Below are 21031 nucleotides of genomic sequence, written 5' to 3'. Positions count from 1 at the left end.
AAATCAACGCCATCCTTTTTCTCGTCTGCTCCTAATTCGTACACTTTACACGCCTCGGCCATTCATTGATTGTGTTTATTTGTCGTACAACATTTATTGGGGACCCATACGAAGGCCACCGGGTCCAGCACCACCTGCCAACTTAGCTGCCAACTTTGGGTACTTCTCTGTGACTTGAACTTGTGTTCTGGTTGCCTCGGCATATGACAAGGCGTTGACGATCTCACCCTCGGTTCGAGCGAGCTCAGCCGCGCGCTCGAAATACGTAAGAGCAGCAGGCACGTTGTTCTGTTGAAGGAGGAGTTGAGCCATGGTAGCGACGGCGATATCGCACTCCGGGTCGACTAGGTTGTTGTTAGGATAATATTTGGCTGCATTGTGTAGGAGAATACTTACTAATAAGGGCCTTCTGGCAAAGGGCCTCAGCTTCCTTGAAGTCTTGCTTCCACTGGAACAGGGCCAGAGCCTTGTTAATCAAGGGCAAAACGTTCATTGACATGGGCTTGGTCTGCTTTTCCATCTCCATAGCCGTGTCGAACTTCTCGACAGCTTCAGAGAAGTTACCCTGGTCGAGGAGCAATTCTCCATAGTAGTTGTAGACGTCAGGTACCTTGGGGAAATTCTTAATGCATCGTCGGAAAGTAGCCATGGACGAAGCGATTGAGCCCATCTTGTACTGGGTGACACCGAGTTGAATATGGGAGAAGATAAAGTCCTTGTCAAGGTCGATCGATTTCTGGTAATCTTTCTGAGCATCGGCAAGGTCTCCTTTGATGAAATGGGCCTGAGCGCGGTGGTAGTAGACATCGGGGTCGTTCTTATCCTGCTCGAGAGCCTTGGCAAACTCAGCCTCGGCCTTGTCAGGCTCACCCAGCTCCAGGCTGATGCTGGCACGCTTGATATAGCTCTGTGTCATGGTGGGGTCGAGCTCGATGCTCTTGTCGAAGTCCTGTGTTGCTTCGGCATGATTGCCTAGTAAGGTCCGGAATGTACCCCTCATGTTATAAGCAAGCGCTTCGTGCTCACCCAGATCGCCGAGCTCCAGAGCCTTCTCGAAAGCCTGGCGAGCCTCTTCATAGCCATCGCCAGTCTTCTTCTCCAAAGCTTGGAGTCCAATCTGCACTTGTCCCTTACCAGTATCAGGGTCTAATTCTTCCGAGTCCTCAAGGCCTTCGGGGCGAGGCTTAGGGCGGAAGCTTTGGAGGTAGTTGCCGACAAAGATGGGGCTGGGAAGCTTAGGTGGTCGGGAAGCCATCATCTCCTTGGCCTTTTGCTCGGCGAAAGTCTTGAGAAGTCTCTCGACAGCCTGGGCCGTAGACTCACTCTTGAAGTTGTCAATGATACATGAGGCCGTGAAATCGAGGAGGGCCTCGGAGTACTTCTTCTGGTGCTCGTAGGCAGTAGCACGGCGGTTGATGGCCTTCACGTACTCGGGATCCATGTTGATAGCGGCAGTGGTGTCCTCAATGACCTGGTCCCATTCGCTCATGGCGCTGTGGCAGGCTGCCCGGTTGGAATAGAAGACAGGGTCGGCCTTGCAGAGAATGGCTTTAGAGTAGAGGTCGATAGCCTTGTTGTATGACTTATCGCCATAGGCCTTGTTGCCAGCCTGCTTCAGCTTGGCGGCATACTCTTCACGCTGTTCTTGGGTGAGGCCAGAGACAGTTTCTTCATCGACCTCGGGCAGCTCGGGCTCGCTCTCGGCAGAAGCAGGCTTGGGTTGAGAGGGGCCACTTGAGGGAGCTTCCTTATCAGCTTTGCGATCGGCTTCCTTTCGCTTTCTCCTCTCCTTCTTACTCAACTTTGGCGTTGTGTCTTTGCCGCTCTGCAGTTTCGAATTGGAAGTTAGTCAATGTTTGTTTATTATTAGTGCAGTGATATCCGATACAGAGCCGCAAGGTGCCCGCAAAAATATCCGGCATCATCAAAACGGAGACAGTGGCAATAGCACATACGTTGTCATTGAGGTAGTAAATAACACCGGCACCTGTCACAGCAATACCAACACCTGCAATGGTGTAGACGACAGTCTTGTTCTCAGAGGCCCAATGTGTTAACCGCTCCCAGAGGCCAGAGGAAGAGTCGACAGGTACGTAGGTTGGCTGGCCTGGAGCCGTTGATGGAATTGGACCCGACATTGCGAAGTCTGTGTGTTATTGAAGGGGATCGGCGTAGCGGGGGGGGCGAGAAAAGAAGTGAAGCCGTCGATGCGGGACTGAAGGGAGTCGGGAAGCCGATGATGTATGGGCGCGGACCGGAGCAGTATCACAGAACCAGAACCAGATCACAGTTGGTAGCTTCGGCGGGCTGGGCTGGGCACGCGCAGAAAAAGCTGACGGCTCTGTTTGAAATTTGGCGCGAACAGTGGAGGTTCGCGGGCCGGATCCACTGAAAGTTTTTCCGATCAGCACCAGCTTTAGGTAGTGAATTTGGATATGGATGCCCAGACCTTAGGTTCCCAGTGACGCTATGTGTTTGGTGACGTCCTTCTACCCTCATGCCTGAGGCACTTCGACGGCGGCGGGATGGTCTCGACAGGTAGGTAGGTACCTACCTACCTTGCTTACCTACCTAGGTATAGACTCAGCTGGGCACTTCTTGTCTTACCTTAGTACCTACTAAGGTATCCTTTGGCGTGAACTACACGCTACCTTACTACCTTAATACTTCAGCAGGTATAACAACTTGAGATTCATGATATAGAAGTCGGATGTGTTTATGACCCCTGGCGGTTAACAGACTGACCCAATGGTTCCGTTCTCTGTTCTCCCCATGACCCCTGTCATGATTTTGATGGTTGGGGGTCTGCCGATTTCTGCGAATTATGAGGTGACATGCTGCGGGGATTCTTTCATGATTCGGCACTCTCCTACATGAGATCGATCTTGAAAGTCCTTTCACGATAGGAATACGGGGGATTAATATACATGTGCATGCTTAAGTAGGCATGGATCAATGAGTAACGCGTGGCTCTTGATTGCTAGTCTTGTCAAAACAGTCTCTTACCAAAATTAGGGATATGCAACATCCATATCGTGATTGGCTCTGGTACGTTGGCAAAGCCTTGTGCCTAACTAACTCCCCAGCTCGGCCCTGAAGAGAGCGGCTTCTGCATCTAGAGGCAATCAATTCGGCATCTCATCTATGGAGATGGTGTGATGTTGATAGTCACCAGAAACATCTGCGCTGCTGTGTTGTTTCTGTTCAACACGGATTCCACATTACTAATTCTGCCCTACTTCCTCGTCTCTAGGTCTAATGTTACAACTTTGACCATGCAACCCAGGACAACTTTCTTTCAAAACTTAAGTGTCATATCAACTAACTCCAAAACATGCACTGAGAAAAATGTCCGATGACTTCTCCATTTTCACCTCTATGAGGTACGACGCTAAACTTGCACAGCTGAAAAGTCGGGGATGCGCTGGCGAGGGCTGGAACTTTGAGAACAACTCCCCTCTGTACATGCTTGACTTTCACCGCGATCGGCTCCTCAAGGCAGCGACACATTGGGGGTGGAAGTCCACAGCAGATCAACTATCCGGTGACGATGGACTGTCATGTCTGGCTCAGCTCATCGCAAACGCTGTAGGACCATCTCATCCAACACCTTTGAAACTTAAAATAGTCGTGTCTCATCAAGGCGCCATCAGAATCGAGCACTCCAGCACACCCGAGGTTCCCATATATAACCTCTTACCAACTCGGCTTCCAGACCCATTTCGTCCTTCGCTGGAAAGCGAACCACAGAAGGGTTCTGCCTATACGGTTCTCTTGGATCAGGTTTCAACGACGAGGTCCGAGTATACTCATTTTAAAACTACAAAGAGGGCCATGTACGACGCGGCCCGACAGCGTGCTGGCATTAGTTATTCAGATCCCATAGAGGTCTTGATCGTAAGCCACGACGATGGTTCTGTGATGGAAGGGACATTTACTACGCCCTATTTCTGGAGGGCCGGTCGTTGGGTTACACCACCTGTTGCAGCCCAGTTCAGTTGGGAGGAAGGGAATGGCGGCCAAGATGGAACCTCAAGACGTTGGGCATTAGAACGGTATGACCCCCTGTCAATTAATGAATAATAAGGGTCTCGATACTGATATAAGGCCAGAGGACTCGCTTCTGAGCAAGTTATCGATTCCAAATCTTTGATCAATGGCGAAGAATGTTGGATTAGCAACGGTGTCAGGGGATTCATTCCGGCCACTATTCGGCTCCTTTGATTCGAGATTGTCGGGGCAATGTAATGGGATCCCCATTGATAGTCACCGTGCAGCACGGCTTCGTATACGCTCGTCTGGTGGCAAGTTGGGTATGGATACAGTTGTGAGCGTGAGTTGTCCACATTGTGTTGCAATGCCTTAAGCCGCAGACTGTTGGGGCGGTATACATTGGTGTACCTGTACATTTTATGCACTCCATCTGTCTACCTAGTTGATCATCAGATTTACAGCTCTCTGCATTCGACTCTGGATGATACGTAAACTAAGCGTGCTGCGTGCCACTGGAAATCAAGCATATACTCGACCTTTATTTCATCAGTACTATCATCTGCTCACACGAACGGGCCACTATCATTTTTGTTTAACTTATCGGTCCCTCGAGTTCTTCTATTTGCATGCACTGCTGGTGTGTACTGCTGGTTCATATCATATGCCCGTTTTTACCTGATCAGGAGAATTTATGGAGTGTGGAAGGGTAACACAGTTAGCTTTCGGCTCCTCAGAAAGGCAGGAAATTACGATTCTCCTGCTGCCGGTATTGACCATTGGATTTAATCTAGACTTGCTGCATTATTACCAACCCAGGGCTGGATATGTCCCTATGTTGAAAACAATCCCCATTGAGTGGCTCCAAACATGAGTGAGGTTAACTACTTACACTAGATCATGGCAATGAGATTTCTGCGGTTCTTTCTTCCAACCAATATGTTACTATTAACTTATATCGATCCGGTATAGGGCAATTTGGTTCCTTATTGTTCTATATAAGGTAGAGTTTCAGCCGCTGAACCCCCGACTGTCAAAAAGCCTGACAAAAGTTTCGTGGTATAGGGTAGCTCGAAGTGAAAGTGAAACCCGACCTACTAAGGTAGGGAAACGCGTCGCCTGGGGAAAGCTTCAACCTACAATACAATCACCTACCCTCCACGCAGCCTAGGAAACGACGCCAGAGTAACGGAAGTAACATATTTCCGACGGTGGTTTCGATATAACCTGAAGCTACAGCATCAGGGACGTTTATGTTAAGCACAGTTGCCCTTTGCTGCCTCACTTGTCGTTTTGGGGTAACACAAGCGCCAGTCCCTTGGCGATCCTGAACAACTGCACAGGTGAGACAAACTCAAAGCTTCATTCGCGAAATCGCAGATAGAATGTCAAGACGGTTCTCTGGGCGGTCTTTCAACCCGATTTCGCCACTTGGGAAGCAATCGATTCACATATAAATGTGTTGCCTAAGCTCTTGTGTCAACGCTAATAAGGGAACCAGGCCATACTACTATCGTTGAAATGAGGCAATCTGCTGAAACATCACCATCTATCAGCCACATACCAGAACACTATTGAGCGCGAGTGGCAATGGCCTCCGGAACTCAAGAGTCAGCTATTGCCGAAGGCCGCCAACTGTATGGCGCCAAGCAATACAAACCCGCTCTTAAGCAATTCACCAAAGTACGAAACCAATAGTGCACAGCCTGCCTGCTCACTTACTGACTATTCGCACCAAGGCAATGCAACTCTGCGTCTGTACTCGACGAGAGAAACGGCCACGATGTAGCTGTAAAAACTTCGAAAAGGTTGCTTCTGAGGGCGGCTCCATCTTCCACGAGGCCATGTATACCTGTGCCTGCACGGTGCGCAAGACGTTTAGCAAATGCGATAATAAGCTACACATACAAGCCCTTGACTACCGTGCCGCAACATTTGAAGAGATGAAGGAGCTTGAGAGAGCTCAAAAGGACGCCGAATGGATCCTAGAACTTGCACCACGGCTTCCAGATGTTTGAACCCCCCCCCCCCCCCCCCCCCCCCCCAACAAACACATTTCAACAGTATACTTACTTGTTCAGGGGTATTTACGGTTGGGCAAAATATCGCGCCTCCAAAAGAAATATGAATTCGCATGGAAACTTTACACTGCTGGCATCGAAGTCGGAAATAAACACCGTCTTGCTGAATCGCCTAAGTTTCAGGTACGGAGCTGTTTATTTATGCAACTGTGAATGGATTCATTACTGAATGGATGACAGAAACTCCGAGCCGCAAGACAACCCTTGCACATACGGTTCTATCGCAAAGACCCTTTAAGAAACCCGCAGGAGATCGTTCAGCGTATCTTCCACTACCTCGATTTCGGGTCTCTCGTCCGATGTACTGGTGTCTCCAGGGAATGGAGGCAGTACCTTACTAGTCATGGCAATGAGCGGTTGTGGCGTACCTTGTTCTTCAGAGAGAAACTTGCCCATGACCGGCCACCTGGCGTGAAGTCACTCAAGAAAATGATTTCTTTCTCTGGAAACGACGTCCGCCAGATCATTGTCGAGGACATATCTCGCTTCAGACTCACCCAGCACAAATTAGTTGCCCTCTTACAAGGGTCAAAGAACCTGGAGCATCTTGAATTGAGAGGTTCTACCGAAGAAGACCTAAGTATACCGCAAGCAAATGGTATACTTAAAAAGCTGAACCATATCATTCTGCAAGACATAATCATCATGAAGCCTCATATCATGGTATCACTCTTACAACATGCCCGTGAGAGCTTGCAAACTCTACACATTGACGGCTTACCCCAGATTGACTCGTCAAACGAGGCCATCTTTCCACACTTACCTAATCTTCAATATATGCGACTTGAAGAGCCTCGAAGGCCAAGTCCTTTCAGGCTGCGTATGGTGAGTGATTCTATTCTCTGAAAAATTGAACGCCTAACTGACCGAGTGTAGTGGCATCTGGCCTCAAAGACGCCACGCATGCAGCAACTATATCTGAAAGACGTTCAACTTTCTGGGGAGCTTCCCGCACATGCTAAAGTGGATGAATTTTGGCCACAACTCAAGGCAATCACAGTACATGGGCCCAACGATTCTGACCTGAACACTGCGCAAACAATCCAGCAACTAACCTCGCTACGTGGAGGCCGTACACTGCAATACATTGATTTTGATTTTCGATGGAGACCTGATGATGAGGGGCCCCTTGGCTTGATCATGTTGTCCGAGTTACTCAATCGAGAGCCCGAGATGCTGGCCACCGATGGGTATGACAAGAATTGCCAGTATTCAGATCTTCGGTCATTACGTCTCCGGCGAGCAATGGTACCGCCATTAAAACTGCAAAATGTGCTTCGTGATACTCTCACTTTGCACAAGCTCCATACTCTCGATCTTGCCTTCCCCCTCGATCCTCAAGGCATTCCTGAAGGATCTGGCAGTACCAAACACATCCAAGATCATGCCTGGTTACGCGGAGAGCCGGCTATTAGGTCTATCGGGCTTTCAGAATTCCGATTCCGCTCATATCCCAAGACCATCGACGAGATGTATCTGCCGAATTTTCTAGCCAGTTTCCCTAACCTCGAGACTCTTGAAATCAACTCGTCGCATTATGAGGCTCGCGAGTTGTGCATTATGATCGAAGCGATACTCAGGGTTACCCACATACAACGGATTTACCAGAAAACAATTCATGGGGAATGGGGAGACAAACTTCGTAAAGTGGCAGACATGCACGGGGTGGAGCTTATATGGGGTGACAGGCCGAGGGAATGGCCACTGAAGATAGATGGTTAGTCCCAATTGCCCCCATTAAGGCATTGCATTCAGAATATAACTTTGTATTTGCCATATGAGACACACTCGCGGGCTTTATGTGGAGGCGAAGACCATACATCGCAGGCTTGCGATTCTTGGCTGTCGGCCCCTCAAGATCACAGTATTGCATACCAGATAACATGAGACAAGTCTAATCACATGCTGTCAATCAATTCTCTTCCGAATGCGTTATATCGAGCATATCGTTTCTTCCTTCGATATAAGCCCAAAGACTTCTATACGGACGTTTCATACCCCGATCTAAGAACAATAATCCCAACGCCTGCCGTACAAATATGCATTCTGAAGACAGCAATGATAGCTAGAATATCTCAACCGACGATATTTGTAGTTCAGGCTCTGCCGACCTTGAATGATAGAACCTGAATGTGCTCCGTTAGCATCAAGTTGTAAAAATAGAGGATCACGGCCTACATCATTCTTGCCCACGGCGACAAAGTCGTCTTCGGATACTCGGATATTTCCAGCCCCCTCGACAAAGGCGATAGGTGCATCTCCCATCACTTTGCGAGCCACATCACCAACCGTGCTGCCTTTCTTGACAAGAACACAATCGCGGAAAACAAACTTGGAGTCCGATGCACCAGAACTGAAGGTGGAAGTATTCCGGACGGGGAAAACGGGCACGAGACCAAGGAGCTCAGCGGCCTTGGAAAGGACTTGAACGACGCCGGTAGATCCAAAGCGGTAAAGTACCATGTCCTTGAGATTCTCGATTCGATTACGATTTTTCTCATCGAGATCTTTGAGGCCGCCGCCGGTCGGGTCGCCTTGCTCTATAAGATCCTCCTTGGTGTCAATAAATTCGCTGCCTTCGACATACTTGATATAGCCTTGTTTGGCCATCTTTCGCAAGAAAATTTCTGAGATGGCTGAACATAACACAATGGTATTAGGGTCCTGTTGCTTGGCGATTTTGGAGATGTTTTTATCAGCGTCTGGGTGATCGATTTTGTTGAGTGCGATGACCGTAGGAAACTTCTCATCAATGAAGGCATTGACGACCAGCTCTACGGTCTCGTTGGACCAATCCTCTAAGGGTTCCTTGATGCCGCAGCGATCAAGAGCACGGTTCACGATAGTCGATGTCGCACCGTAACCGGAGAACTGTGCTTGCAGTGTTTCTGTAGCAGTAGCCTTGATAGCCTGATGCCTTCTTCGGATAGATCCCCATCGTTGCATGAGATTGCCGAGAACCCAAGCTATGATTTCGCTTCGTAGCCAAGCAATGTCCACGGAAGGATCATAGCCTCTTGTCTCCTTTCCTTCGGCATCGACAGTACCCGAAGCATCGACAACATGAATTAGAGCATCAGCATGTCGTAAGTCATCGAGAAACTTGTTCCCCAGGCCTCGGCCCTCATGAGCACCGGGGACGAGACCAGCAACGTCAAGAAGCTCAATAGGTACAGAACGACGGCCCTCAACGCAAGCTCCATAATTGGGTTTGCATCTGTCTGACACGTTATATCGGGCACAGGCACACTCGATTTGGAGATAACCGATTGCGCGCTGGGGGTCAATTGTGGTGAACCTAGAAAGGTCAGCTCTCGCAACAGCCACGAGCTTTCAGGGTTATAGGCTCCAAGATGGAGAGCGACAGAAAGTATAAGACAAGGGTGAAGCATACGGGAAATTGCCTGTTTCATTTCCGATCAGCGCCAAGTTCTAACAGCTTTGGCCAGGGTCTTTCTACCAACCAACTTTAGACGTAGCATCAGTTAAGCTGTTGAGCGTAGAGCTCTTACCAGCCGAGGGCTTTCCCACGAGGCCGATGAGTGGATCGCGAGGCATAGCGAAGAAGAGTTTTGCCCAGTCCAAGGACTTGAGAGAGGCTTGACTGAGGGTCAAGTCGCCAGATTCAACGCTGATACAAACAAAAAGACCGGGGTTTGCTTTCGTGGTTGGAGTTCAAGACAATATCTACGGATGTGGAACTTGTCTCTGACCAAATAACGGCAGAACACTGATGTGCCGGTTGATCCTTGTTTAGGTATGTTACCAAAAGGGCGGAAAGTACTCTACCGTAGATATAATACGAAGGAAATGAGTGTACGTGACTCCAGTTTCATCGTATGAAGTCTTCTCGGCGCAAAATTAGTTCTCGGCCAAAAGAGGCTGAAGTGGGTCTAGTTTCTGTGGTCGGTGGTAATAGCCCGGGTATTGAATGTCTGTATGAACCTTTTCCATTTGTCTCAGGCTTAGGTTGTGGCAAGCGTAGTAACTCAACCAACATTCTCTTGTTCAAAAAGCCTGAGAGCCTTTGCCTTTTCTCACCTAAACTTATCCCGGGCTCACTTTTTCGGACCATGGTTTCAAAATCAACCCTACCAATCGACATTTTCCCAACCTGGGCACGCTTGAATGATGTGGAATTTACCAACGCCAGATTGCAAGAGACGGATGGAAAGGGAATTGGCTTAGTGGCCACCAACAACTTGACAGCAAGTGCAGAAACTTGGGGACGTGAAGGAGCAGAGGACAGACCAGAGAAAGAGGGCCAAGTTTGCAATTCAGATGGAGAAAAGGGCGAGAGAGCTAGGGTAGAGACTCATGGTCATGCCAACAACCGCCTAAAAAAGATACTACAGGTTCCTCATGATTTGATCCTTTCAACCGCTTCCATCGAAGAGTATGCCAAGGTCGACCAAAACTTTCGTCAACTGCTGGAATCTGCAGGACATCAGGTATGTCGCTAGACCAGAAGACATCTGTTCTCCGATATAGCAATAGCCCTAGGCCCGCTGGGAGCGTGCACTAACAACCGCTGACTGTTCCTCATCAAAGTCGACCCGAGCAGATATTATGATGTATCTCTTGGCACATCTAGTTCTCTCCAGCCGAGATAATTCGAGCCCGAGAGACATTGTGCCAACGCCATGGACCGAGTACCTGAAGTTTCTGCCTCGTGATATCCCAGTCCCAACAATGTGGTCGGAACTTGAGCGAGCTCTGCTCCAGGGCACTTCGCTAGAGGTATGTGTTCCCACAAACACGCGAGCATAACCAGACCCGAGGGCTGCGGAGCCGCAGGCTTCTTTGCTGGAAGAGCGATTTCCCCGCAACGGCACAAAAGGATTCTAACTGCACTGTAGGCTGCACTGGACGCTAAGCTATCAGCTCTGAACAAGGAGTTTGATGAACTCATCGAAAGATCATCAGCTCTTCCGTTTTGGAACTCGTTCTTTTGGGGGGCAGAAGCGGTGACTATTAGCGATTGGGTATTAGTTGACGCGTGGTACAGATCTCGGTGTCTGGAACTACCGAAGTCTGGGCACGCGATGGTTCCTGTCCTTGACATGGCCAATCATTCGCACTCCCAAACTGCCTACTATGACGAAGACGATGAAGACAACATTGTCTTACTCTATCGGCCTGGTATGGAAATATCTATTGGAGACGAAGTGAATATATCCTACGGAGAAAAGTCGCCTGCAGAAATGATTTTCAGCTATGGGTTTATTGATCCCGAGTCCAATGTAGAGGAACTGAGTCTACCTTTGGAGTCTTTGGCCGATGATCCATTAGCAAAAGCGAAACTCCACATTTTTCGAGGATCGCCAACTCTTAAGCTATCTCGATCAGATGGGGAAATAAGCTGGCAATGTCCCTTCGCCTACTTGATGTGTCTGAATGAGGAGGATGGTCTTGAGTTCAGGGTCCTCCAAGGAACAAACGGAGACCGGGAGCTAAGGCTTTTCTGGCAGGAAGAAGATGCCACGGCTCGAGCGAATGATTTTGAAGATCTCATCAAGGACCACCCCCTCTGTCAGATCTTTAGGCTTCGAGCTGTTTCGGTCTTGCACGAAGTCGTAACCGACCATGTCATGCAGCTCTCTTCCGAGATTTCCCATGATGAACTTGAGCCATTGCGCCGGGCCGGACAGATCAGAGATGGCCGCCTCCAACTGGCTCAAAAGCTCAGAGAAATCGAAGCCAGTGTCCTTGAAAGCGCTGCCATAGCTTTGGATGAACAGGTATGTACTACCGTATTTCTTTTTCATTTCAGCACATCCATCCATGACCGATGATGCTGTTGAGTCGACAGCCGAGTGGTTCAGGAGACTATGACTTGCCACAGCTTTCCATATACATAGTTATGTTATTTTTCGAATTCCCATGTTTCATGTTTGCGGTCCTGGCCAAGCAGCACTTGAAGCAAACACTTCCCCAGATTCCCCGGAAACTCCCCCAGGTCCTGGAATGTCAGGCAACGTTCTCCGCATTCTTGGCTTATGTACTAGCCTGTATGTCCCGAAACCTAGCAGGAGGTGCTCGGTCACACACCGAGCTTTCTTTACACTTCTTCGATACGTCTGCTTGTACGATCCAAAATGAGTAAACGTTTGACTAACGAGTTGCGTCATCGGGACGGTACAGAGGACCCAACTTTTTGCGGACGACCACGTGGTAGCATATCTCGGATCGATGGAAGTTTCCCAAGACAGGCAAGCGTTTCAACCAGCGACCAATGAAGAAGAGGATTTCAGTTGACCGAAGCACACCTTACATCGGCTATTGTTGAGCATTGACCTTCTGGGGTTGTGGGGTAGCCAGCAATAGCATTGCTTCACCACCTTGCTTTTCTCTCTCTGTACCTTAGCATGAATGGCACCCGGCGTGACGAAGCTATTGCGAAATCATCACATTAGCATTCGCGTCACTTGAGAGAACTCTCGGCTTTCTGTTCACCTATCTATCGTATTGCTCTATCTCTTACAAGAGTCCTGTAGATTAGGCAGCGGGCAAGTCTCTGATAACTAGTATGCATGCACCTCCGTAGAATGCCATGCAGCCTCTTTCAACTTTTGGACTAACAAAACCTCGAGATGGCATCAACTGAGATTCGGGCAAATTCCGTTTGCAAAAGTCCATTGCGGGTTGAATCAATTGGAACAGTACTGAGAATGGTTTCCTCCTGCTACTTCCCTAGCCCACTATCTCTAGGATTCGCGAAAGCATCTGTAATGCTTTTGTTCAGGGGGTCTGCCCTGCGTAGTAACAGAGAAACAGTTGTGCCATACTTTGAGAGGACAATAAACCCCTGAATAGCCAGTGATGCCAGATCAACCAGAGCCCTCTTTCATTGCACTGCTTCGTAGAAACAGACGGGCCATAAACGTTCTGGAGACTTTAACGCAACATAGAAGCCGTTCAATTCATGCGCCGCCGAGATTGCTGAAGGAAAAATGCGTCCCTCTGCTTTATTGTGCAGGTCAAGAACAAGGCTTATCGAGATTGTTTATCCTAACAGAGAAATGCACATCCTTTCGGTTCCCCCAGATGTTCGCCAGGTTCAGATCCCCGTTGAACATGATCTACCTCCCGGGCGGTTCTCGTGGAGAAACGCGGAGAAAATGATGCCACGACAGAGTCGTGTATTAATCAGACACCTCTGTCTACACTAAAGACACGCCATGTGACCGAAATTCTATACAAAATCATCGCATAGGTAGGTACAGAGTATGCAGTATACTCCCCCGACAAGTTGCACAAATTACTATACAAGCCCCTTATTTTCTGACTGCATAACGAATGAAAATGGGACTCGGGAACGTCTTCATCCCGTCAGCAAGCTCATAGTTCCCCAGATAGATGTGGGCTGAATCGAAGAAACCACAAAATCGGCGAGCTGAGGATAATCATAAGCATACACGTGTTGCGGTGCGAACCTTTGGTCGAGTAGGTAGTTCGAAATTCTTTGTCTATCTAGTTACGTAGTATGCTGTACAAGATTACTGAGCCGGCCGTACCGAGCAATCATCCATGTGACCAGTTGGGTTGAAGATAGAAGTGGTGATGGCAAGTTGTGAGCATCGTCTCGGTAGGTAAGAAATGTTTGAGTTTCTAATGAAAAATCCCCCTGCTAACATATCTGTAGTGGTAGGATTCGCGATGCCTGCACCACGAAACCATAGACAATTCGGCCGGGCGTCTATTCGTGCTTGGGTTTCGAGATGAATGGCATCGGCCCCTATCAAGGATCTCCAAAAAGAACATTTCATCTAGAAGTCCCCGTCCATAATTGTATTTAATTATAGCTCGAGATAGTTAGGCGCTGTTGAGAAATGAAGCTTGCCTTCCAACAAGTTCGTTGTTGGTTTCATACCCCGAGTTCAACAGGTCCGTTTTGGCTATGACTAGTAGCAGGGTAGACTACGCTACAGTTTAGCTGCGGATCAGTGAGTGTCACTCACTGAGTGATCTGCGACAACCCAAGTCCCTGGTCAACGACTGCGGCTCCGAAGTGGGTCTTTTGCGGTTCCCCCAGGGCATGAGGCTTGAAGCTAAGCCTGATAGAGAAGCGATCTCAGGGCTGACAGTGTTTGACATGTAAACCAAAGACGTGGCCTGCTGATGGTTGTGCTTCGAGATCAACTGGAAGCTCGGGGCGCATGGCAATAGGGCGGGTCGGGGGTGGGCAAAGACGTTCGTTAATGAGGTTCGACCTAGCTCGTGTGAGCAACCCGCAAGCCAACCGATGATCTCCTCTTCACCTAACGCAGAGTTACACCAGAGGCTTCCACCGCGGTGAGTGTGCCGTATACCGTAATTTCTTGGTGTGATAGCCCCAGCTTTGCGGAGCTTTCAATTTCTTAGCCTCCCAACCTTACTTTGTGTTCTCTTACCTGTGCCGCTGTTGTATGGTTCTAATATCTACAGTTATGGGCCAGAATGGCTGGATCTGCGTGTGCGTGTCTCTATGCTGAGTCAGGAGCGTTGAGAAAACGTGTGAGCTAAAGTGGCTAATGGCCAGCCACATCTCTCGCCCGGTTCACATCAGTTACCCCAGAGTTCCCGGGAGGAATTAATGCTGGGATGCCCGGGCATATTATCCTGCCAGCACATACAGCATCATGATCAGTCCATCTCACGATCAAATCTGGGGTTATCGTGGATCTTGGGTGAACTGAAGGGTCCATCCACGATCATGGTAAACATATGCCGTTATGGTATCACCTTGTCCACGATCTGTCTCGTGGGATGTCTAGAGACCGGAGACGTGATACGGGTGCATGGGGTGGCTAAGTGCCTGCTTACTAGTCGAAACGGGAGCCGCTCTGCTTCTGCGGCTCCGTATGCCAGCAGCCAGTTGGCTTGGACCTATTTTCAAAGATTGTCAACTCAACCAAGCTAGTGAGCGCTATGTGCCAGCACTAATATCAACCTCGTGGCTCGGCGGCATCACAAAGGGGAAGCGTTGGCCTGTAAGCCACGCGTATCAGAGAACTACTACAGGCTTTGTTACCAAAGGAGGTTGCGAGGAGGTGAAGAAAAACTCGGTGATCGAAAGGGATGTCGATACTCCAGGAAGTGACTTGGGGGAGTTGATCATGTTCCGTCGGAGCCACAGTCTGTAGGCCAAAGGTGTCAGAAGAGATGGATAGAATATGGTTACTGAAACTGAAGATACAGGTGGTGCTACAAAGTGCTCTCACTATATTCATCACAGACAGAGATTCAACAAAATACCGATTAATCTGGGGTAAAGGACCCAGACCATAGCAACTACAACTCGGTAATTGGATAAGAAGCGGCCAGTGCCGGGTGGGTGTGATGCCATGGGCTGTTATGAACATGTCGGAGTGTTCTAGAGTTTTGCGAGTGGTGCCATTTTCTTACCCCAAGCCAAGGGTCACCAGTGGCTGAGCGAAGAATACCTGGAGCTGAAAACGACATCTGTATCCAGTGTTCAATTTCATATCTAGGTCACAGGTAGGTACCTTTCTTCGTGGAGGTTTATTGATCTTTACACTTTTAAAATACTCGTCTCCTCGTGCTGAGGAACTCAAGGTCAAAGATTGTATACCCCTTGGCAGTTGATAAGAGCTAGGGTCGTCGGCATGTTAATAGTCACTGAACAGGGCATAAGTGGTAAACGGGACCATATATAAAGCACGAGACGTAGTCAGAGGAAGATGCCCTTATGGAAGAAGCTTTTTTCTTCTTCTTGGCAAGGTACGTAAAGCCCTGGCAGCTTCTGTGTTGGGAGCTCGTGTGAGAATGCATATATCAGACTCAGATTACCGCCGACACTTGCAGAACAAAATAAATGCAACATATTGCAACTCAATATTTGAGTACTAGTGAATCACACATAGTAAGTTTTAGTCTTAGATGAGGAGTCTGGCATTAATCTGTTTGCCTTTCCGATTCTTCTTCATATCGCCTCTATTGCTTGTCCTTGTGTTCTAAGTTTTTATAACCATTAACAACCAACTCTAGCAAAGGAAAAGTCTCTTGATCTCTTAACACTTTTGACTCTCAAGTCTTCTGGTATGTGGGAAGGGGCAATCTTGCTAATGAATCGAGCTGAGTCGAGTTGAGTTGTATCGATATTTCTTCATTTGTAGTATCAATGCACAAGCCCACGTTTTCTTCTACACGCCCTTACTAAAACGGATTGGATGTCATCATGCACACCCCCAAGCCCAGCATCTCACTCACACACAAATGGTGCTAAATGGACGCTGCGGCTGTATGTACTCCATGTACCTCTCAGCTTAACTCGTTAGCGCATAGCATATCTCGGTACCTCTTGAATGTCGTTTTTGGAAGGGTGTGAAGGAGCTTTGCCAGAGTGGTGAGGTGAGCGAGTTGAATCGAGTCAACGTATTTTCCCCAGTGGGAACCGCTCATGCTCTCGCACTGTAACAGGTAGGGCTTCATTTGGATTTGCTGTGCAGAGGATATCACCTTACCATCTGATTCTCGGGCATATACACCTTTGCAGCACGGCAGACTCGATGGCAACCATTCCCTCCCTGTCCCTGAAAAGTGAAGTGGTATCATAAAGTCGTGCACTGTATCCATCGCCATGATCCTCGCCTGCCCAGGCCCATGGACCGGGCCTGGCATCGGCGTTGACATTGGGATCAAGGATGCCAAGAGCACGCCCCCATCCCCAGATTTCTCATGGTACATTCTCAAGTTCGTTCATTGCCTAGGTTGCGTGAAGGTCGACCAGGTCAATCGAGAACAAGCATGGCACTGACTGGCCTCTCCACTGTCCCTGGGCCTCCCCCAGGATTTCCACTTCTTTCTCCACACCTCAAAGAGTCAACGACCGGGCCCATTCCCGTTTCCTCGTTTTCTACTAAATCTTGCTCTTTCCCACCCTGAAGAATCTGAATCCTCTCATCTTTCCCACTTTCACGTTTGCATCTTTACCATTATTTTCTATCTCCATTCCGGTCACCTGGACTCGTATATATATTCATATCAGTCCTACCTCATCGTTCTTCTTCAAGATACCCAATAGCAAAAGCCTACCTACCTTACCTACTATACCCGCCTACTTCACATTACCGCGTCTTTAAACCCCACCAACCAAGTCACTAAATCACAATACGCCTGTACTCACCTACCTAGTCCCGGTGCTAAAATCACTCGACAAGACCTCGGCTATCACCATTCGACATTTCGGAATTTGACCGTTTCAAGGACACAAGACATATCGTATATAAGGAACACTGCAATAGACGAGCAACCCTGGCACCCACATCACTGACCAGTCTCCTCACTTCGGCAATTTAGCCGCTTGTTCCACCAAGGTGCCATCAACTTAACACGACCCAAACCCTTCACCTACCTACACAGAACAACTACCGCCAAGATGCCCGGAATTCTTCCCATGAAGGTGATCAAGGTGGGCACCAGCTCTCAGAGTCGGATTGCACAGGCCTGTGATCGTTGCAGGAGCAAAAAAATTCGATGTGATGGAATAAGGCCAACATGTTCTCAATGTGCCAACGTCGGCTTTGAATGCCGGACAAGCGACAAGCTTAGCCGCCGCGCATTCCCTCGTGGCTACACCGAATCTTTGGAGGAGCGCGTGCGACAATTAGAAAGCGAAGTTCGAGAGCTTAAGGACTTGTTAGATGAGAAGGACGAGAAGATAGATATGCTCTCGAAAATCCATGGCAACCGATCCAGTCCTTCAAAGCCGGCGAGCAGCCCGGCTGCACCAGAGTCTCGAAATGAAGCCCTGGCCACAAAAGAAGATACTTTCCGCGTACAAGCTGCACCTCTATTACTTGGAGTCGAGAATTCCGACTCTTATTTTATGGGCGCGTCTAGCGGCAGAACATTTATTGGTACTTGTCTCCATCCTTTCCTATGAGTCAACGCAACTGACACCCTCGGCAGAGTCTTTCAAGCGAAAAATTCAAGAAACAGGCAAACCTAGCACCGACTTCAACCCAGAGGCGTTCTTGCATATCCAAGGCTGCAAGCCCCTTGGTCCCAGATCACCGGAGCAATCTTTTACCCTTCCTCCTCGTCTCTTCTCTGACCGCTGTGTCAATGTTTACTTCCAAGAGTGGGCTCCTCTGTTCCCCATCCTCCACAAGCCCACATTCCTCCATATCTACGAGGAGTTCGTCGCCGATCCCGAGAAGATCAAAGGCAACTACAAGCTCGCGCAACTCTACCTCGTCTTCAGCATCGCGGGTCTGTCATCAGAGAACCCTGACCTTCCCCAGCTTGCTGCATGTGAGCAGCAATGGCAAACCTCCCTGGATGCTGTTCTCATGGAGGATACTATGAACACCTTGCAGTGCCTGTCTCTCGCCCTTCTTTACTGCACCATGCGTGCAGACTACAAGCGATTACAGCACTATAAGGGCATCGCTGTTGGCCTCTCTCATCGCCTGGGCCTGCACCAGAGTCAGAAGAGATTCTCCTTCGGTGCTCTCACCATTGAGACACGAAAGAAGGTCTTCTGGACCATTTACACCCTCGATTGCTTTTCTGCGGCTACTCTTGGCCTTCCCAAGCTTCTCAAAGAAGAGGACATCCAGACCGAGTATCCATGCGATACTGATGATGAGTATGTTACTGAAAAGGGCTTCCAGCCTACACTTCCTGGTGAATATACTCGCCTTTCGAGTGCACTAGCCTTGTTCCGTGCAACTCGCATCCTCGCCAAGGTGCTAGAGAAGAACTACCCCGCCTCAAGCTCCTACGAGATTTCGCTTCAACAGATGGCTGCTCTTGAGAGTGAGCTTGATGCTTGGTATGACCAGCTGCCTACCCATCTGCGACTGAACTTCGTCCAAGATAAGCCATCCACAGATGTGACTGGTAGCCGCTCACCATTGCTGGCACTGGCCTACTACTACATTCGAACACTTATCTATCGTCCGGCAGTAGGCTCCAGTTTGGGTTCTAAGGCAGCCTCGGCCCTAATGTCAATCGGAGCGTCGAGCAAGCACATCGTTCAGATTGTTCAGCTGCTTGAAGAACGCGGGATGACCTTCTCATTTTGCTTGAACAAGACGGATCTGCTGGTTGTTTGTGGTATGGCGCTGCTCTACCACTCAATTGATCTCAAGCAAGACAGCAAGCTCATGCGCGATGACGAACGATTGGTAAATGCCGTGATTCATATCCTGGATAAGACTGAGGGCTCTGGTTCGCTGGGCTTTAAGCGTGTGGCTAGCATGCTGGTCAAAGTTGACGAATCCGCTGTCTCGCCAATGCACACTTCACGTGAGGTGTCGATGCCACCCGCGCCCGTCTCCAGCCGAGGGTCGCCACCAAGAGGCATGGTTACCAAATCCAAGAAGAAAGGCAGGGCAGCCTACCCCCTCGGTCAGCTCCCAGCCGCTGCAGCCAGCGAGAGCAACTTAATTGATCACCAGGAGAGGATGCGTCGCATGACGATGCCCTGCGTTGCCGAACAGCGACCTGAGTTTTACCGTGCTCGGGGCCGTCAATCATTTGACAATCTTCAGGCCGAGGTTCCCGTGCTCCAGCGAGGACATCGCATGTCGATGTCCCCCAACCCAGAGCGCAAGACTCCCCCCCTGTCCCGCAATCTCGACTTCATGCCCTTTGCCCACTCATCACAGTCACCACAACCAACGTCGCCGCAGCAGACACGTGCACACTCCCATTCTGGCCCTACAAACCAGGTCCACCACATGATGGAGAGCTCTTCGGTTGCTGCCGCTAAGGTGAACGGGGTTTCAACGACTGAGTGGGAGACATTACTTGGGTCATTGGATGGTGGAATGAATAATGTATACGATGCTATCTATGGTGGACAGGGACTTGTGAACGAGAGCGCAATTGCTGTCAGCAATTGTGGTGATTGGCCCCCGGACAATTGGGACCTCGGCGGTTTCAGCATCGCCGAGTTTGGTAACAACCCACAGCCTCCTCAGAGCGTTCTCAGCATGAGTGACGAGAGCCTTAGCTCGGGTGAAGAGGTCGGCCCCTCGGAACTTGGACTGAGCGTGGAGAGCGTTGACTATCGCAACCACATGGTGGCTCAACAACATGGTCATGAAGGATATATGATGCCCGACCATATGGAGACGTTTCCTATCTTATAAGGGTGGTGGACAGAAAGATACCACAGGAGAAAATCTCTGGATTCAACATGGGTCTGACAACGGAGTTAATACTGGGGACATGAATTTTAATGATGTGATGAATAGTCAGGCTGGGAATTAACTGTCACTGAGTGTTTTTTCTACTGAGCGATCTACTTTTATTGGCTAACTATTATACCTGGGAGGAGAAATTTGTCAGACACTTGGTATTCTGAAGTCTCTTATCCTCTACAAAGGAACTAGAGACGTGGAACAAGGATGATGGGCAGTTCAAGGACTGGCCTCGCAATACGGCATGCTAGATCATCTAGTTGTTAGTTCGTAACTTGCAAATGAATGAAAAGAACGCAGACAAACCAGCCCATTCGTCCAGCAGTTCAGAAACGTGATATGAATAGGCAGTTGATTTATTCGTTGGCTTTGAACGGCAAGGGAGCTTTTCTGGCAGCTGCCCATCACACGTATCTGGCTTTACCGGCTGCCCGGTCTTGCAGGAAAGAGAATCGGCGCCTGCTCAAGCCTCAACAAGGGAGCATTGGACCGGATCTGACATGCGCTGCCGGTATCTGAACCGGATGGGCACAGGATTGGCTGTAGTCGGTGTGCCTCGGGACATGACCCGGACGTGCGTCCTATAATCTCGTGCTAAGTACTATGGCATGGCCCAGGCACTCAGATAGTCGACCCTGCTCTCAGTCTTTGTCTATTATCAGGCTCAATCTCGACTTCCAGACCTCCCTGGATCACCTCAGATCACATCAAGAATCACATTGGAAGTGAGGCTAGGTAGCGAAGCCAAGTGTGGCCGTGCACAATAGTAGGTCCCTTGGTACCTAGGTAAGGTAGCTATTTAGG

General features: G+C 49.2%; 6 protein-coding genes across 6 annotated transcripts; 4 read left to right on the top strand and 2 right to left on the bottom strand.

Annotated features, from left to right (window-relative positions):
• Positions 1–93: 93 nt before the first annotated feature.
• Positions 94–2138, bottom strand: FSUBG_8597 (mitochondrial import receptor subunit tom-70; the record flags this gene model as incomplete). The annotated part of the gene is made up of 3 exons (XM_036687020.1): positions 94–344; positions 397–1825; positions 1956–2138. The coding sequence occupies 3 exons, from the start codon at positions 2136–2138 to the stop codon at positions 94–96; spliced, it is 1863 nt and encodes a 620-aa protein (XP_036535909.1).
• A 1210-nt stretch (positions 2139–3348) lies between these two features.
• Positions 3349–4224, top strand: FSUBG_8596 (aminodeoxychorismate lyase; the record flags this gene model as incomplete). The annotated part of the gene is made up of 2 exons (XM_036687019.1): positions 3349–4055; positions 4113–4224. The coding sequence occupies 2 exons, from the start codon at positions 3349–3351 to the stop codon at positions 4222–4224; spliced, it is 819 nt and encodes a 272-aa protein (XP_036535908.1).
• A 1356-nt stretch (positions 4225–5580) lies between these two features.
• Positions 5581–7793, top strand: FSUBG_8595 (f-box TPR repeat pof3; the record flags this gene model as incomplete). Its single annotated transcript, XM_036687018.1, has 5 exons — positions 5581–5673; positions 5730–6002; positions 6072–6194; positions 6252–6896; positions 6948–7793. 5 exons carry the CDS (start codon positions 5581–5583, stop codon positions 7791–7793), a joined length of 1980 nt encoding a protein of 659 aa, XP_036535907.1.
• Positions 7794–8167: 374 nt separating this feature from the next.
• FSUBG_8594 (GTPase) lies at positions 8168–9629 on the bottom strand (the record flags this gene model as incomplete). The annotated part of the gene is made up of 3 exons (XM_036687017.1): positions 8168–8197; positions 8250–9268; positions 9584–9629. 3 exons carry the CDS (start codon positions 9627–9629, stop codon positions 8168–8170), a joined length of 1095 nt encoding a protein of 364 aa, XP_036535906.1.
• A 515-nt stretch (positions 9630–10144) lies between these two features.
• On the top strand, positions 10145–12360 carry FSUBG_8593 (SET domain protein; the record flags this gene model as incomplete). The annotated part of the gene is made up of 4 exons (XM_036687016.1): positions 10145–10522; positions 10575–10811; positions 10931–11812; positions 12250–12360. The coding sequence occupies 4 exons, from the start codon at positions 10145–10147 to the stop codon at positions 12358–12360; spliced, it is 1608 nt and encodes a 535-aa protein (XP_036535905.1).
• A 5091-nt stretch (positions 12361–17451) lies between these two features.
• FSUBG_8592 (transcriptional activator acu-15) lies at positions 17452–20176 on the top strand (the record flags this gene model as incomplete). The annotated part of the gene is made up of 2 exons (XM_036687015.1): positions 17452–17932; positions 17985–20176. The coding sequence occupies 2 exons, from the start codon at positions 17452–17454 to the stop codon at positions 20174–20176; spliced, it is 2673 nt and encodes an 890-aa protein (XP_036535904.1).
• Positions 20177–21031: the final 855 nt, after the last annotated feature.

This window comes from Fusarium subglutinans, assembly GCF_013396075.1.
Source record: "Fusarium subglutinans strain NRRL 66333 chromosome Unknown NRRL66333_c0000119, whole genome shotgun sequence".
Lineage (NCBI taxonomy): Eukaryota > Fungi > Ascomycota > Sordariomycetes > Hypocreales > Nectriaceae > Fusarium > Fusarium subglutinans.
This window is presented reverse-complemented; position numbering and strand designations above follow the sequence as displayed.